Genomic DNA, 16,998 nt, shown 5'->3' with positions numbered 1-16,998 from the left:
CTTTCTCCATGTTTGTTTTTATCTTGGTTTCGGTTTGACCAGAGGGCGAGGAGGAGGAGGAGGAAGAGGAAGAGGAAGAAGAGGAAGAGGAGGAAGACAGAGATACAGACTCAATGGAGGAAAGCCTGGAGGGTGATACGGAGCTGCCAGGTTTCACTCTCCCTGGTGAAACGTCTCAGGAGCCCATAGCGGGCATAGGAGACTCTGCAGCACAGCTGGCCGGGGTGTCATACCAAGTTCCAGACACTATTGAATGGGAACAGCAAAACCAGGGCCTTGGTAAGAGCAACTCTTCTTTCTTTCAGAGCGTGTGCACTTTGTTTTGCTCAGAACCCTGCTGGGCTGTATACTTAACCTCATTCACTAAATCCTTCACTGTAGTTAATGCAAGCGTAACTGCCACCAGGTGGATTTGAACCTAGGACCTCTGAAGCCTGTTATAGGAGCCTCTACTCTCTGAGCTAAAAGCCAGCTAGCTCCCAATTCATGCTGTAGAGGTCTCTTGATCCTCACTGTTGCTGTGGTCTAGGTGCCACTACATGGGATGGTGAGCCACACTAGGGCTATGTCTACACTGGCGGGTTGTTGCGCCAGAAGTATGCAAATGAGGCTAAGTGTGGAATATCACCGAGCCTCATTTGCATACCTAATGAGCCACCGTTTTTGCGGAAGAGGCTCTTGCGCTAGAAGGAGCTGTCGACACTGCTCCTTCTTATGCAAGAAAAGCCCTCTTGCGCAATGCCGCTACGATGATTATTTTCAGGAACAATGGCAATGCGCAAGAGGGTTTTTCTTGTGCAAGAAGGGGCAGTGTAAACAACTCCTTCTAGCGCAAGAGCCTCGTCCGCAAAAATGGCGTCTCATTCGGTATGCAAATGAGGCTCAGCGATATTCCACGCTTAGCCTCATTTGAATACTTCTGGCACAACAACCCGCCAGTGTAGACATAGCCTGCACGTGTGGGTTACATAAGTACAGGCAGTCCTCAGACAATTGGCTCCTGAAAATTGTGTCGTAAGTCCAAACAGTGTAATTAAGAACCACAATCCACTCCATTGCGGGACCAAGTGTTGTAAAGTCGAAAACAACCTTGTAAGTTGAAGCAGGGTGTCCATTCAGAAAGCTGTGACATTGTCCTAAGTCAAACACCATAAAGTTAAGGACTACCTGTATTTCAGAATCTGGCTCTGGGTGCCCAATCAAATAATCTCCCATTTAATGGAGAACCCACTCGTTGTACTGGTCCTACCCCTTTGTTTCCAGAGCTTAGCTATGGATTACTCTGCTGACACACTAAGGTTTTCCGTTAAAAGCATTTTCGGAAAAGAGCATCTAGATTGGCACGGACGCTTTTCTGCAAAAGCACTTTTTGCGGAAAAGCGTCCGTGCCAATCTAGGCGCGCTTTTCCACAAAAAAGCCCTGATTGCCATTTTCGCGATCGGGGCTTTTTTGCAGAAAACAAATCTGAGCTGTTTACACTGGCCCTTTTGTGCAAAAGTTTTGCGCAAAAGGACTTTTGCCTGAATGGGAGCAGCATAGTATTTCCGCAAGAAGCACTGATGTCTTACAGTAGGAAGTCAATGCTTTTGCGGAAATTCAAGTGGCCAGTGTAGACAACTGGCACGTTTTTCCGGAAAAGCGGCTGATTTTCTGGAAAAACTGGCCAGTCTAGACACAGCCTCGCTGGCTAATGGTAAGCCCTGCAAACTGAGGCCAGGTCTACACTAAGGGACAAAGTCCAACTAAGATACACAACTCCAGCTGTATCAATAGTATAGCTCAGTGTTTCTCAACCTTTTTTTTATAAAGTACCCCCTTTACAAAAATTGTAAGTACCCCATTTCTACCATTCCAACACATTTGTTTAAACAACTTAATTGTAGCTGGGTGGGCGATGAAATTTTTGGGTGTAAAAAGTACAAAAATAATAGAACGCAGTAAAACTTAAAACAAAAATTCAGTTTTCTCCAAATTTCAGTTGTGTTGACGTACCCCCCAGACTTCTCTCAGGTACCCCTAAGGGTACTTGTACCACTAGTTGAGAAACACTGGTATAGCTGGAGTCGATTTACCTTAGTTTGACTTACCTGTGTGGGGGTGAGGAGAGTCAGTGGGAGAAACTATCCCGTCAACTTCCCTTACTCCTCACGACCCGTTGGAGTTCCACCGTCAATGGGAGCAAGCTCAGCGCTTGATTTAGCATGTCCTTACTAGACCTGTTAAATCGACCCTGTAGCATCTATCTCCTGGTAAGTGCAGACAAGTCATGAACTTCAAAGGGAAAGTTGGGCACCCTCTGCTAGGGGTGCGGCAACGTAAGGTGCAGCAACGTAAGACCTTCAAGGATAGGTACGATGGGTGGTTAATCTAGCATTTTGCTACTGCTCCTTTCATCTGCTGCTGCATTCTTTTCAGTGCCAGTTTCCTGGCATTTTATGAAAAAGTTCTACTGGTGCATGGGTCAGCGTTGGAGGCAATTAGTTCATGGTGGCACTGATGAAGGTTACAAATCAAGGCCCACATGAAGCTATAGTCAGTTTACGCCAAGTTTACGAGCCTGGATTGCATGACCAGACATCCCCATCAGGGAAAACCCCCATGCTACAGATCAGTCTCCAGGGCTTAACCCTTGCAGCTTGCACAGTCTGCAAAGTCACCAGCTGCTTGGCAACGTCTGTTGCACAAGGCAAAGCAGGGAGCTTTGAGTACTGTTCCAATATGTTCTCCAAACTGCCTTGTGTACAGCTTCAGTAGTCTGCCGCCTTATCAATAAAACTTGAATTTCCCATTTGTCTATGCTTACGCTCAACATCTTAAGCATTGAAATGGGTACTGGCAGCCATCTGAGTTGAGCCAGACCTGAGGTGGGCCAGTGGAAGATTGCAGAACAAGAGAAATGACGGAGCTTGGAGAAGCAGCAATTGCACCAGTGTCATCTTGTGCACGTTGTGGGGCCCAAACCAACTCCTATCAAAATCAGTTGGAATCTTTCCAGTGTCATGGATGGGAGACAGAACACCCTGGCTTGTGACCGTCCTGATGGGGTCTTTCAAGCAAACGATTTTCAAGTTCTTTTATCCTCAGCTTTTATCATGTATTATGTGCTGATAACTCACACTTCTGCTGGCAGTTCATTTCCCAGTAATCCCATGTTTCCAACCATTCTGGTGGTGTTCGTTTCCTTGAAGCATTTTCGAGATAGTCAACTGCCAACCTGCTGTTTCCCTGATGAGGGCAGGTGGAGTTTGAATCTGATCTGCTATCGCCCTGGGAGACTAAATCTTGCTGGGAAAGGACGTTTCATGTTTCACGTATAAAATCTGTTGCATGGATCTTATTAGCCCGTTAAACTGGCCAGGCAGTGTGAAGTGTATAATTCTGATTTGTGAATTCCTTCCTAGTTAATTTTAAAGCACTGGATTTTAGAGGAATAAACTGCAAGGTTTGGAAGGGAAAGACTGTGATAGAAGAGCCTCAGGAAGCTTTTCCTTTGTTGTGTTAGTTTTATGAAGTTTGGGGAGAAAAAGAGACTAGTCCAGATCCAGCATTGTGCTTCTGCTCCTTTTGGGCTGGCTTGACCAGCCCAGTTCCACCAATGAGATTACTCACGTAGGGTGTGTCTAGACTACATGCCTCCTTCGACGGAGGCATGTAGATTAGCCAGATCGGAAGAGGGAAATGAAGCCGCGATTAAAATAATCGCGGCTTCATTTAAATTTAAATGGCTGCCCCGATCTGCCGATCAGCTGTTTGTCGGCAGATCGGGGGAGTCTGGACGCGATGCCCCGACAAAGAAGCCTTTCTTCATCGACACAGGTAAGCCTCGTGAAACCATGAGTAGTCCTGTAGCACCTTAGGGCATGACTGCACAAGGAAATTATTTCAAAATAACTTATTTTGAAATAACTCCCAAAACAACTGTTTTGAAATAGCCTGTGCCCACTACAGGGAAGCCTCAAAATTAGTCCAAGTCAGGCTCCCTTTATGTGGACGTGCTTCCTTGACTTAGAACCCCAGGAAGCACTGGGGAGTAATTAGTTTGAATGACTCTGGGGACTCGTTATTTCAAAATAGCAGCAGTGGAGCATCCATGCTACCGCTATTTCGAAATAAGCGTTATTCCTCGTGGAAAGCAGGAGTTATTATTTTGAAATAACCTGCCCCTTATTTCAAAATTCTTCCCTAGTGTAGACTAGGGCTTAGAAACTAACACATGTATTATATCATGAGCTTTTGTGGGTAAATCCCACTTCATCAGATGAGAGGTGTCCATGAATCTTTAACTCACGAAAGTAATTCCTCAGCAAGAAATGTAAATGTAGGTTTGCAACTATTACTTTACATTTTTCTTGAATTTACTGTATGGCCTGATGCAAAGCTCTTTCGAGTCAATGCATGCCTTTTCTTCAACTCTCAAGGGCTTTTGCATTAGTCCACACAGTAAATAATAAGGCCCCAAATAATAAGAGTGGCTTGTGTGTTCAGATTAGCATAACATACTTTATGTAGCCCTCCTGTGAGAAAGCAGCCTCAGCAGCAGAACAGGCTGAAGCATAGAATACCTGAACATCAGGCCAGAGGTACCTGGGGTGGCTTCCACCTGTAAAAGTTTGTGAGAGCCCGGCTGAGGGGACTCTTGCCGCCTGCCAGGGTTTGTTGCAGATGGTGGGGCAAAGCAAGGCAGCCTGCCGATGCCAACTACCCAGCCTGCAAACATCCTGCAGTTTAAAAACTAGTTTGGCTCACAGCACTGCAAATTTGTTTCCAGATAGGCCTGGGTTACTCCTTGCTAGGCTGTGAAGAAAGCAGTATCAGCTCACAGCTAAGCTCCTTTTCTGTGTAGCTCCCCTGCCTGGCAGCTGGTAAAGAATCCAAGGATAAAGCCAGGCAAATCAATGGAGCTACATGCCTGCTACAATCCTTCTCTCCCTCTTTCTTCTTGGTCAGTTTGATATAGGCATTTGCAGTCTCTCTCCAGCTGCAAAGTCAATGACTCATGCCCCCAACAGAGCCTGATTAGGTCACATGACTTGATGAGTCATGCCTGTGGGAGGCTCCAGCCAATCCAGAAGCCAGGAGCTGGTCTGGTGACTCACAGGGGTGGTATTTAAGTCTCCCAGTAGTGCACTCCTAGCTGACTGCTGTGATGTGCTGCCTCATGGCTTAGAATTAGCTTCTTTCTGGTAGTGATAGCAGACTGTGTAAGTGTTTGTCTGCTCCAGTTCTGCTCTATCCTTGCTCTTGTTCTAACACCATGTTGGACCTAGGGTTGCCAGATGGTTTCAACAAGAATACCGGACACACTTGACATTGCATCACAATCTACATTACATCTTATTTAGAAAACCCCGGACATTTCTATTTTCTCAATTTGTTTCCTGAACAGAAAGCTCAAATATTGGACTGTCCAGTTCAGAGCCGGACACCTGGCAACCCTAGTTGGACTCCAGAGTCTCACGTTGCCCTCGAAGCCTGTCCATTCCCATCATGGTTTCTGACGCTGGTTACTGAGGGATGGCGGGGGGGGCAGAAATTTGAAAATCTAAGGTGGTTTAGCTGGATCTTGCTTAAGCCAATAAGAGCCTTTTGTGTGGGGGTAGGGTAGGATGCGAAGGGGTTAGTGCTGGAAGGATTTTGCTGTCTAGGTTTGCTGTCCTTCTCAACTGTTCCTGATGTGGAAATTTTTGCTTTGTAAGCCATTTCATGCGAGAGAGGCTTGGGCTATGGAAGAGAAAACCCCTAACTCCATGCAAATATACTCTCCCTGGTATTCAAGTTGGTGAGCTCTCCGTCCATGCTGTTGGTGGGGAGTGGTTGGATTAGCAGTAGCTGATGGAGGGATGTGCCTGAGGCCAGGCAGTTCAAGTGTCCATTAACACATCCCCAAAATACTAGAACTTGGAGTATTTTTAGAATGGCGTAGGCCTGCCCCATGTCCGTGTCACTTTGCAAACTCACACCTCATTTCAGAGAGCGTGCCCTAGATTATGGGGGTTACACACCTGCCCCACCCCAGGTGAGGGCCAAGCGGTGTCTTCTGTGCGTGATACCTCAGGCTGGTTTTATTTCAGTTCTGGATGGTGATTAACCAGAATAAAGCAGGACTGTGCTGTTCAAACCAAATGAATGGCCTCCCTAGGTGCAATGTCTCTGGGAGCAGATGCCAGATCGTGATCTGGGCACACTAGACTAATCCAGCACTGCTGAGTAGTGTTGAGAGGTTAGAACCTGACTCTGCTTTAACCCCGCCTGTCTCTACTTTTTGAGACAGTTTCCTTCTGTCACCCATCTGTATACACACCTGCTTTTGCTTGGATTAGACGTAGACTGAAGCTCTCTGTTCTGTTTGTGGGTGTTACTGCAGTATAATTATGGTGCTTTTTTTAAACTCAGCAATTTAAAGACCTTTTCTTGTGTCTCATAGTACAAGCTATATTCATGTCTCCTTCTATCCTGTAATATATTCCCCCAGACAGCTTAGCTTCTCTGAGAAGTCACATTTAGTAGTCAGTGATATCCTGCTTCCACAACTGGTCTCCTCGGAATTTCCAGGAGGTCCAGTAACTTTCCCCAGGTCCCAGTGATTCTTCCAGGATTAGAAGATCCTCATGGCTCCTAGACTTCTGCTTTGATATGAGGTCTTCTGCATAGATGTGAGTGTAGAGCTGTTGTATCAGAGGATAATACTTATTCTGGGGATGAAATATGCTCCTGGGCAGAAGACCTGCCTCGGTACCATTTACATCCCAAGTAAGCCCTCCAGAAAAGTAGGATGTAAGTGTGCATCAGCCTTGATTTGATTCCTTATAAAGGGGAGTTCACTTCTGATACTAATCTGGAACCTGAAAGTGTTGTTTTCGATTGCATGGTGATTAAAGGAAAAATGGGGGAAGAGAGATTAGTTGTGGCTAGAACCATGTACTGATAGGTTATGTCTACACTAGCCCCCTAGTTCGAACTAAGGATGCTAATGAGGGCAACCAAAATTGCTAATGAAGCGCGGGATTTAAATATCCTGTGCTTGATTAGCATATTCCCGGCCGGTTGCCATTTTGGAAACTGACTAGCCCGAAGTAACTGCCCGCGTCTACATGCAGCAGAGAAGCGGGATTCCAAGATAAACCCCTTAGTTCGAATTAACTGTTACTCCTCGTGGAATGAGGAGTATCCCACTCAGAACATAAGAGCCAGAATTGACTAAAATTAAAAATAGCCTCCCTTTCTCGCCCATCCTTTGTCTCCCTCTCTTCTGGAATGACTCCTTTTTGATAAACATACAAACCCTACCTTCTCTGAGGGCTAGACAGGAACACCCATTGGAAATAAGTTTGGGTTACCAATGATAAAATAATTCCTTCAAACCTCAGGCAAATGTTGTTGACAACAATGTTGGAATCCCCATTAGTCAGGGAGAGTGACTGATAGGGTGAATATTGCCCCAGATCTCTCTGATTTTTTTTCTTTTGCTTTGTCTTTGAAGAAATCCAATAGCCTCCCATAAACCTGGCAAGAAAATAAAGAATTTCAGTAAAGCATTATTTCTTTTAATGTATTGGCAGTGCCACCTGTGCTTGAAGCTTCCTGTATCTAAAGTGAGTCCTGCAACTCTATCAATTTTTTTCTAATTCTATTTGTTTTACAGTGGTTAAGAAAAACACCCTACTTTTTACAAGTGCTGGGGTTAACAATGCTGTCCCAATGTACATTTCCCGGGCTAAATTCCAATTATATAATTCCATTGACCCTTCCTCTTATTCACTTGCAGAGTCAATTGGATATGGTATTCCTCTCTTTAGTTTAAAAAAAATCTGAGATGCAGTGTGATCTAATGCACGGAACCAGTAATTCCAGGCTCCCACTATTGAACCACTAACACCACTAGGTTGAACCTAGGTTCCACCTGGAGGTGGCTCATCCAAATGTTAGCCAGAGCTGACATTGCATAGTCGATGAAAATATGAGAGAACCGAGTTTGAGGTAATACACATGTAGTTAATTCACTCCTATTGGAAGAAGAGAAACAGTCCTTGTAAGAGAAATATTTTCCCCATCAATCAGGTGGGGTACATGCCATCTAGTACCAACTGTGATGTTTGTTTGTAAGGACACTTGGAAATCTGAGTGAACCCACCAGCTCATTTCACAGCTGCTGACAACAGCCTGAGCAGGAATTGAACCAAATTTTGTTGCATGCTCACACAGCGGTCATGCTGTTCAGCAACCAATACCTCACAGTGTGTTGCGTTGCATATTGCAACCATTTGTACAATTGTACCATTTTGTATCAAATGTATTGTGTGATGGAGGGAATGGTGTTTAAGAGCTGGTTGGAGAGACATCTTTCAGGGATGATCTACATGGTGGTTGGTTCTGCTGTGAGGGCCCGGTACTGGACTTGATGATCTCTCAAGGTCCCTTCCAGTTCTAGTGTTCTATGATCCCTGTTGGAATCTTAACCCTGATTTTTATGTGATCAAAATAATGTTGCCTTTGGGTTGATGTTTACGGTTGGGCCAAGTACAGTGAGTTTCCGTTTCTTTTTAAAGCACCTAGGGCCTGATCCAAAGTCAACAAGTGTCCTTCCATTGTGCCAGAGGGGTTCGGCTCAGACTCCTGCTACCTGTCAGTGGAGCAGCTAACAAACCATTGCGTCCAGGGTCATTTCTCGAGAGTGGACATTAAGCCTTGCCCCGTGCTTGTCGTGCAGCTGAGGCTCATGACAGTGACTCGTGGGCTGACTTTCATGGGGCCTATCAGCCAAATTGCTGCTTTTTCTCTTGTGGATATGTCTAAAGTTATAGTACAGCCTGGCACGGCTGCACCAGTACAGCACACGTGGTGAAGATACTCTGTGCCAAGGGGAAAGCGCTCTTCCATTGGCATAAACCCCCGTACGCCTCCAAGTGGAAGAAGCTATGTTGTCAGGAGGAGCTCTCCTGCTGACATAGCACTGTGCACGTTTGCGTGTATGTTGGCATAAGGATGTCACTCGGGGTGTGGTTCACTGTCCCATGTAGTGGCATTTAGACCACTTAGGGAATGAATTTGCTCTGCAGCATGAGCTGAGCGCCAGCTGGCTTTTTAGCAGGGTCGAGGCTCATGCACGAAGCTCCAGAAGTCACAGGTTCAGTTTTGCCTGTTGGAGTTATCCACTGCCAGACCATCCCAAGGGCAACTCTTGGGACGCAGTTCTGTATCTGGTATTGCAACTTCATAGGAATAGAGTTCCTGACTGCTGCAATGGTGTTGGAATGATCTCCTGTTAGCTTATGGCTTGATAACTTCCACATTAGCTTAAGACAACTGCTCCTGTGTAAGTGCACAAGGGAAGGTGGTGGGGTGGGGCAACCTCAGGGAGGTGTTTCCTCTCCTGCTTCAGCCCTGGGGCAGCTTCAGAAATTTTTATTTTACTTTACTTTACTTTCACTTGATTTGATTTGATGCATGAAGCTGTGTTAATTGAATAGCTGGAGCCAGATCCTCAGCTAGTATAAACTGGCATACCTCCAGTTGATGAAGTCACTCAGAATCTAGTCTGGGGTCTTGATGTGTGTATCTGTTTTAACACCCTCCACCTCTGGGTCACACTCACAAACTTCAAAGCAAAACCCAGTTAGAACAGGCTCCTTTTGCTGGATTTACTATCCCAGCTATGCAAAGCCACCAAGTTTCTGCCTGATGGCACAAACCTGCCCAAGCTCATGCAAAACTTGGCTCAGATTTAGTGAAACTTTTTTGCAGAGTTGGCCCAAGTTTTGAGTTGCTGGATTGTGCTGTGGGAAACTTGCCTGGGCTATCTGTGAGCAGAGGTGATATTCTTACTAGCCCGCATCCCTCTTCTATACTGTACCTTTGTTTTAAGTAAAAAGAAAAGGCTTTTACATCTGAAAGGAGGGAGGAACATGAAGTTCTGAAGCCAAATCATCAGCAGGTGTAAACTGACATGGCTCTATTTGGAGTTGCATCTGTTTACACAAACTAAGAATTTAACTCTGGTTTGGCACAAAGTGTAGTAACATCTGGAGGCCTGAGTGACAAGCAGACTGAATTCAGTTACTGGGGAACTGCAGATGATCCCATTTTATTCTCAACAGTAGGTGTCGCCACTGTCAACTAGAACTGTTAGGGAAGGTTTTACACAGAGGCTAGAAAAATTGCAACTGCAGTACCACCTCTTTAAAAACGGTACTTGGATTCTCATATCGGGCTCATCTTCAACAGGAAATGTGTAAATGTATTGTGCAACCGTAAGTATTACGAAGTACTAATGAACCAGTTCATTCTTTGGTGATGATCCGACCCTAATAGGAGGGCTCTGAAAACAAACCCCAATAACAGGATAAGGAGCAGTGAGTTTTGAAGGGACAGAATAAAAGTAGTATGTACATTTTGAGTCTATTCAGAAGCATCTACTACAGTTAAAATAGTGATTAGTATTCCCCTGAGAACACTTATTGCATGTCTATGTATTATGAAGGGACTTTTAGCACTGATAGTGAAAATAATACCTAACGCTTATACAGTGCCTTTCATTAGATGTCAAAGCACTTCTCAATCTTTATTGTATTTATCCTCAACACACCTGTGAAGCAGTGGTAGAAATGTAGCCATGTTAGTGTGGTGCAGCTGAAACAAAAAACAGCACTGTGTAGCACTTTAAAGACTAACAAGATGGTTTAATAGGTGATGAGCTTTCATGGACCAGACCCACTTCCTCAGATCGAATAGTGGAAGAAAACTGTCACAACCATATATACCGAAGGAAGCAGGGCACTGCAGTTATGCCCATTTTTACAGCAAGTCTACCTGACTTGCCTCAAGATCACATAGAAGAAGTGATTTAAAAGACATGATCCTCCATAGGCCTCCCAACGTGCCTCAGAAATGATTAGTTATCCGTAACACAGTATGCTTCACTGGAGAAGGCACTATGCTGAGTCAGATCTATTCCTAGCTCTGCTACTGGCTTGTTGTGTGACCTTGGGCAAGTCATGGCACGGCTCTCTGCCTCAGTTTTTCTCTCTGTTAAATGGGCATAATGGCACTTCATTTTTTAAAAAAAATTACTTCAGCCTTATGTGCGTCTGCTGAAGGAAATACTGAACAAAAGAGAATCTAGATACTTTGGTCTGGGTTCAGAGTCCAACTAAGAACTGCTTGTGAAATGTGTTCTGTTGGATGTATCTTAGGTAATGCAGCCAGAGAGAAAATCTCCTTGACCTCACACTGTGGTGTGATAGAGGAATACATAACCTATCCAATGTGCCAAGCACGAGCGGGGAGGGGAGACACCAGGAGTCAAACAAAGGAATCCCCCGATGGTTTCTCAGTCACCTGCACAGGCGCTAATTTATTTACCATTTGCTTCTCTATTTCTCACTGTTTAAATGTACTTGAGGACTAGCCAAGTTAGTCTGCAACTGGAAAAACTTAAAAAACAGTGAATAGTCTTGCAGCACCTTAGAGGCTAACGAAACATGTAGATGGTATCATGAACTTTCAGGGGCACAACCCACTTCTTCAGATGAATGGAATTATTAAAGATCCAGTTTCTAAATAAATAAGGGATGGGGTGGGGAGGAAGGGAGAGAGGGGAAAAAAGGGTGAAAAATAGTTCATTAGCGTATCAATGCTACATGAAGCTGATAGAGAAGGTACTAATTGTTCTTATAGTAATAGAAATGTAGCCATGTTAGTCTGGTGTAGCTGAAGCAAAATACAGGACTATGTAGCACTTTAAAGACTACCAAGATGGTTTATTAGATGATGAGCTTTCGTGGGCCAGACCCACTTCCTCAGATCAAATAGTGGAAGAAAATAGTCACAACCATATATACCAAAGGATACAATTAAAAAAAATGAACACATATGAAAAGGACAAATCACATTTCAGAACAGAAGGGGGATGCCGGGGGAGGGGGGGGAGAAGGAAGGTAAGTGTCTGTGAGCTAATGGTATTAGAGGTGTTCACTTTCAGTCCTTTGGGTATGATGTCCATCATCTTGCACTTGAATAGACCTCTAATACCATTAACTCACAGACACTTACCTTCCTTCCCCTCCTCCCCCAGCTACTATCTTTTTTCATACCTCTCTTATAATCAGACTTACATGTAGTTGCTAGTTACAGTCTCTGTGGGTCAGGCACAGCAAGGGATGCCACATATCACTGGCTAGTGAGTGACATTTGCATCCCCAGGGGAGCCAACAGCCACAGTAGGTCCCTGGGCAACATGGGGGGCGGGAGCTGGATCTGCATTCCCAAAAGGAATGAGGCTTTAGGGAGAAGGTGGCGGGGGGGGGGGGCAGCCAGCCCTCTGCACCAGCTGGAGTGCACCACGCTGCCACCCCCACCCCCCCCGCCAGCCCTTTGCGCTGCCTGGAGCGTGCTGTGCAGTGCTTCAGTGGCAGTTTAAAGGACTCTTTACAATCTCCTGTCCTGGCACAGTTGATCCCTTTGCCCCCCTCTCCCAGCAGACCCCAATCCTGGGACCATCACAGCACCAGCCTGGTCCCCGGCATAAATGTGTGGAACCTGGCTGTAGTATTGTATGCTGGCTAAAAGGCAGCCAGCTGCTGGAACAGAGAGATGCCTTGGTCAGGCCACTCTGCCCGCAGCTGTAGTTGGCTGCTCACACCACAAGAGGATCCTTTCGGGTTAGGGTTGCTCTGGCCAGGGGCACTGAAGCACCATGCCCCCGAGTAGGACTGTGTCCAGCCTGAGATGCGTGACCGAGGAAGAGGTTTGGCAGAGACATACTGGTGAGCTTTCGTTATACCAAACCATTGTTTTGTTTAAGCCTCTGGTGTGACCAGGCTGGAAATATGCTTCCCCCAAACCTCAGTAACTGTGATTGTTGTAGATTAAGGAGATTAACCAGACAGCCCTTTTAATGAATCCTTCTGCCTGCTTAAAAGCTGGCACATGCAGCGTCACAATAGCTCATACAGCTATCAGGGCACTGTACATAGTGAGAAGTACCATGGCTTCACAACGAACCAAGAATGACGGGAGCACAGGTAATTTCCTAAGGGTTAATGGCTAGGTGGGAGGAATTTGGTGGGTGACAGCCATTAAAGGCACAGCTGGCAGCCGTGACTGCCAGCCGGTTGTTAATTCCTGGTGCACATGTGGTCCATGAGGACTTGTGACCAGCCAGTTGCTGGTTTTCTGGCTTTCAGTGGCTACATTACATGAATAAAGCAAGGAATACTTTCCTAATGTTACTGTTCCATGTAAGCAACCACTGTGGAAACCACCAGGATATGAGGAGCAGGAGGTGGTCACTGAGACAGTCTCTCTACCGAGATGTGGTCCATGCTGTGAAAAATTGAGAACGTTGCCCTAAGGAATGCCTGCTGTAGAGGGAGTCATTGCTGTCGTAAAGTGAAAATGATGCTTTTTTAGGCATATGGATTTTTGTCAACAGGTGGTTTGGTTCTGGGTAGAATGCGTTTCTAGAGACTTAACCGACTAGACACCATCTCTCAGAACCCCATTCAGGAAAGCAGCTCGTTTCAGGACAGCGTTTAAGTATGTGCTTAATTTTAGGAATGTGCCATGTCCCAGGTACAGCCAGTGTGACTTACATATATTCCTAAAGTTAAGTTCATAGCTAAGGGTATGTCTACACTTGCACCCTCTTTCGAGAGAGGGATGCAAATGCAGCTGAGCGAAATTGCAAATGAAGGGCGGGTTTGAATTTCCCGCATTTCATTTGCATAATCACGGACCGCCGCTATTTTGAAATACTCTATTTCGAAATAACAAACGCTGTGTAGACACGGTTATTTTGGGGGGAAACCCTTCTTCCGAAATAACCGGTAAACCTCGTTGTATGAGGAATAAGGGTTATTTCGGAAGAAGGGTTTTCTCCTGAAATAACTGCGTCTACACAGCGTTTGTTATTTTGAAATAGAGTATTTCAAAATAGTGGCGGTCCGCGATTATGCAAATGAATCGCAGGAAATTCAAACCTGCGCTTCATTTGCAATTTTGCTCAGCTGCATTTGCATCCCTCTCTCGAAAGAGGGTGCAAGTGTAGACATACCCTTAGTTATGAACTTAACTTTAGGAATATATGTAAGTCACACTGGCTGTACCTGGGACATGGCACATTCCTAAAATTAAGCACATACTTAAATGCTGTCCTGAAACGAGCTGCTTTCCTGAATTGAGGCATGTGATTCACTTGAACCAGGAGAGAGAAACTTGTGACTCCCAGATTTGTTTAGAAGATAAGAATGGCCATACTGGGTAGGAGCAAAGGTCCATCTAGCCCAGCATCCTGTCTGCCAACCGTGGCCAATGCCGGGACCCCCAGAGGGAGTGAAGAGAACAGGCAATCATCAAGTGATCCCTTTCCTGTCACCCATTTCCAGCCTCTGCAAACAGAGGCTAGGGGCACCAATCCTACCCATCCTGGCTAATAAGTATTGATGGACCTAATGTCTATGAATTTATTTAGGTCTTTTTTGAACTCTGTTAAAGTCCTGGTCTTCACAACATCCTCTGGCAAGGAGTTCCACTGCGCGGTGTGAAGAAAAACTTCCTTTTGTTTGTTTTAAACCTGCTACCTATGCATTTCATTTGGTGACCTCTAGTTCTTTGTGGTTTGTTTGTTTATTATTGGAACCTGCTATTGGAAAACTGTTCCCTACTTGGGGAAGCTATTAAAATTGACTTTGAGATTAGAGCTCATTTGCTGATTGTTAAGAGTGCTCACAAAATCCAGCAGTAAAATAATCAGCCTGCTCTGCTTGCAGTCTGACATAAGTGTCTCTGTACAGGCCTCCTGCCCGCTTGTTTTGTGCAGAACTTTCAGATTTATCTGCACCTGGAGTGTTGTAAAATACTGCAATAGCTGTCTCAGTATTTCATAGCACTCTCTGATGCTGCTGCTGCATCTTGTCTCTCTTGACTGTTGTTACATCTCCTCCTCTTGATGGTAACCTCACATCCAATAGGCCTTCCACATGGGAGGCCAGGTTCACTTCCATGTTGTTTGCGTTCCAGGATTGGTAAGGAGTGCAGATGTGCCAGGACTGAGTGATTCACCCTAAGGCTGGGCAGTTTAAAAATCCGGTCAGGACTTTATATAGTGCTGGGGTAACTATCAGAGTCTGAGGCCAGGTCTTCACTAAAAGAGAAGTGTCATGATGCGCCCCCCCCCTTGTTCCCCTTCGTGGTTGTTTTTCCAGTGATTAACGCCCACCGGGGCGGAGTGGGGGGTCCGGGCCCACCCTCTCTCCGGACCCCGACCCAGGGCCCTAACGTCAGGAGCGTGCCTCCTGACGGTAGCAGGCAGGGTGTCTACCCCCAAACACACCTGCTCTTGAGTTCCGTGGCCCGCCCTGGGTCGCTTCCACTCCGCCGGTCAATTACCAGCCCGCACGCGCAAGCAGGTCCCCCTCCTCCGTACCTTGTTCTCCTTTCCCCTCCTCCATCCCCTTTTCTTCCCCTGGCTCGTCCTTTTTATCTCCTGGTCCCATGCCGGCTCCCTTTTTCCCCCCCTCACTTCCGGGCGCCCCTCCCTATTCCGCCCGGGCGCGCCTATGACATCATCGCTTCCCCCGGGCACGCCCTGATGATGCGCCGGTTCTCCGGCTCCCTGCCGTGCCGGGGCAACCCTAGCCGTGGCGGCAGTTGCTTCACCGGCGTCCGCGGCTTGCGGCGCTGATAAGGGACGGGGCTGCTTCGCCCCGTCACAGGAAGGTTGAATCAAGATACACAACTCCAGACATGTTAATTAGGTAGCTGGAGTCAATGTACCTTGTTTTGCGTTTCCCCGCAGTCCCCACAGCGGGAGGCCGACAGGAGCAAACACTCCCATCGGCTTCCCTTCTCTCAGAAGCAGGAGCTCTGGCAGCTGGCAGGGGCACTCTCTGAGTTTGATTTAGCGAGTCTTAACTAGACCCACTAAATCAAACTCTGGAAGGTGGATTGTAGCAGCATTGATCTTCCGTTTAGTGAAGATATGGCCTTAGGCTCTGTGGTGAGGGATGGGTAGAGTGGAGTTTTGAACCGATTGTTGTCTTGCTTATAGATTTTGCCGGTAAGCTGACCTTCCCAATGTTCTGTCACTGGCTCAAGTCCTTTCTGTGCAGTGGTGATTATTTTGTGTTACACCCCAGCCAGCTCTCAACCATCTGACTTTTAAAATGGAAATCCTGAAAGAACTTCATTTCTTCATCTTATTCAATTTCTCAGACCAATCTTCATTTGGTGCTAATACTTATGAAATTTTAAAGTCGTGGTGTCCATTGTTCCCTGTAAGCTTTGTCTACACCAATGGTGTGCAACCCTTTGTCTTCCTGGGGGTCGCAGTGCTGGGCTGGTTGCCATTTTGTTTTCCTGGTTCGGCGCCCATTGTATGTGCAGTGGGGACAGGGGAGTGGCAGGGGAGCAGAGCGGTGCTTTAAATTAAAGGGGCTGCAACCAAATGTTCCCAGTGCCTTTTTTGTTTGTTTGTTTGCTCAACTGAAATTTTCCCAGACCTGGGTGTCGTGAATTAAAAAAGGTTGAGCACCACTAGTCTACACTACCAAGTTTTGTCGCCAAAAGCCACCTTTTGTCAACAAAACAGTGAAAACGTTTACACTATAATGTGACCTTTGTTGAGGAAAAACACAGTTTTGGAGATAAAAAACTGCCACCCCAGGAGAAACTGTTTTTCTTTTCTCTTCCCATTATTGTCGACAAAGAGCCAGTGTGGACTCTGCTGTTTGTTTTTTTCCACAGAGCTGGCTTCTGTCAGTATCCCACAATGTCTGCCCTGATGGCTCTGCTCTGTTTTGATCTCTTCTGCCCTACATGCGTGTGCTTCTCGCCTTTCAAAGCTGCAGGAAGTGTCTGACAGCTGAGAGAGCTGCTCCCTTTAGGCAACAAACAAAGAACAAATCGCTGGGATGCTCCTGTTCTGCCCTGCACTAGGAACACAGGAGCAGGCAGACTGCTGCTGCAGGGGAAGGGGGACAGATGCTGTGCTGCTTTGACAT

General features: G+C 46.1%; 1 protein-coding gene across 2 annotated transcripts in view; it reads left to right on the top strand.

Moving 5' to 3' along the window:
* Window positions 1-16,998, top strand: part of ARMH4 (armadillo like helical domain containing 4) — a 158,781-nt gene that overhangs the window by 89,655 nt on the left and 52,128 nt on the right. For both annotated transcript variants that reach the window (XM_075926317.1, XM_075926314.1), the window contains exon 5: window positions 43-279. In XM_075926317.1, coding sequence (XP_075782432.1) covers window positions 43-279 — 237 coding nt within the window. The remainder of the gene's footprint in view (window positions 1-42; window positions 280-16,998) is intronic.

This window comes from Pelodiscus sinensis, chromosome 4 (assembly GCF_049634645.1).
Source record: "Pelodiscus sinensis isolate JC-2024 chromosome 4, ASM4963464v1, whole genome shotgun sequence".
Classification (NCBI taxonomy): Eukaryota; Metazoa; Chordata; order Testudines; family Trionychidae; genus Pelodiscus; species Pelodiscus sinensis.
Note: the sequence above shows the minus strand (reverse complement) of the source record. Positions and strands in the feature narration are given on the sequence as shown.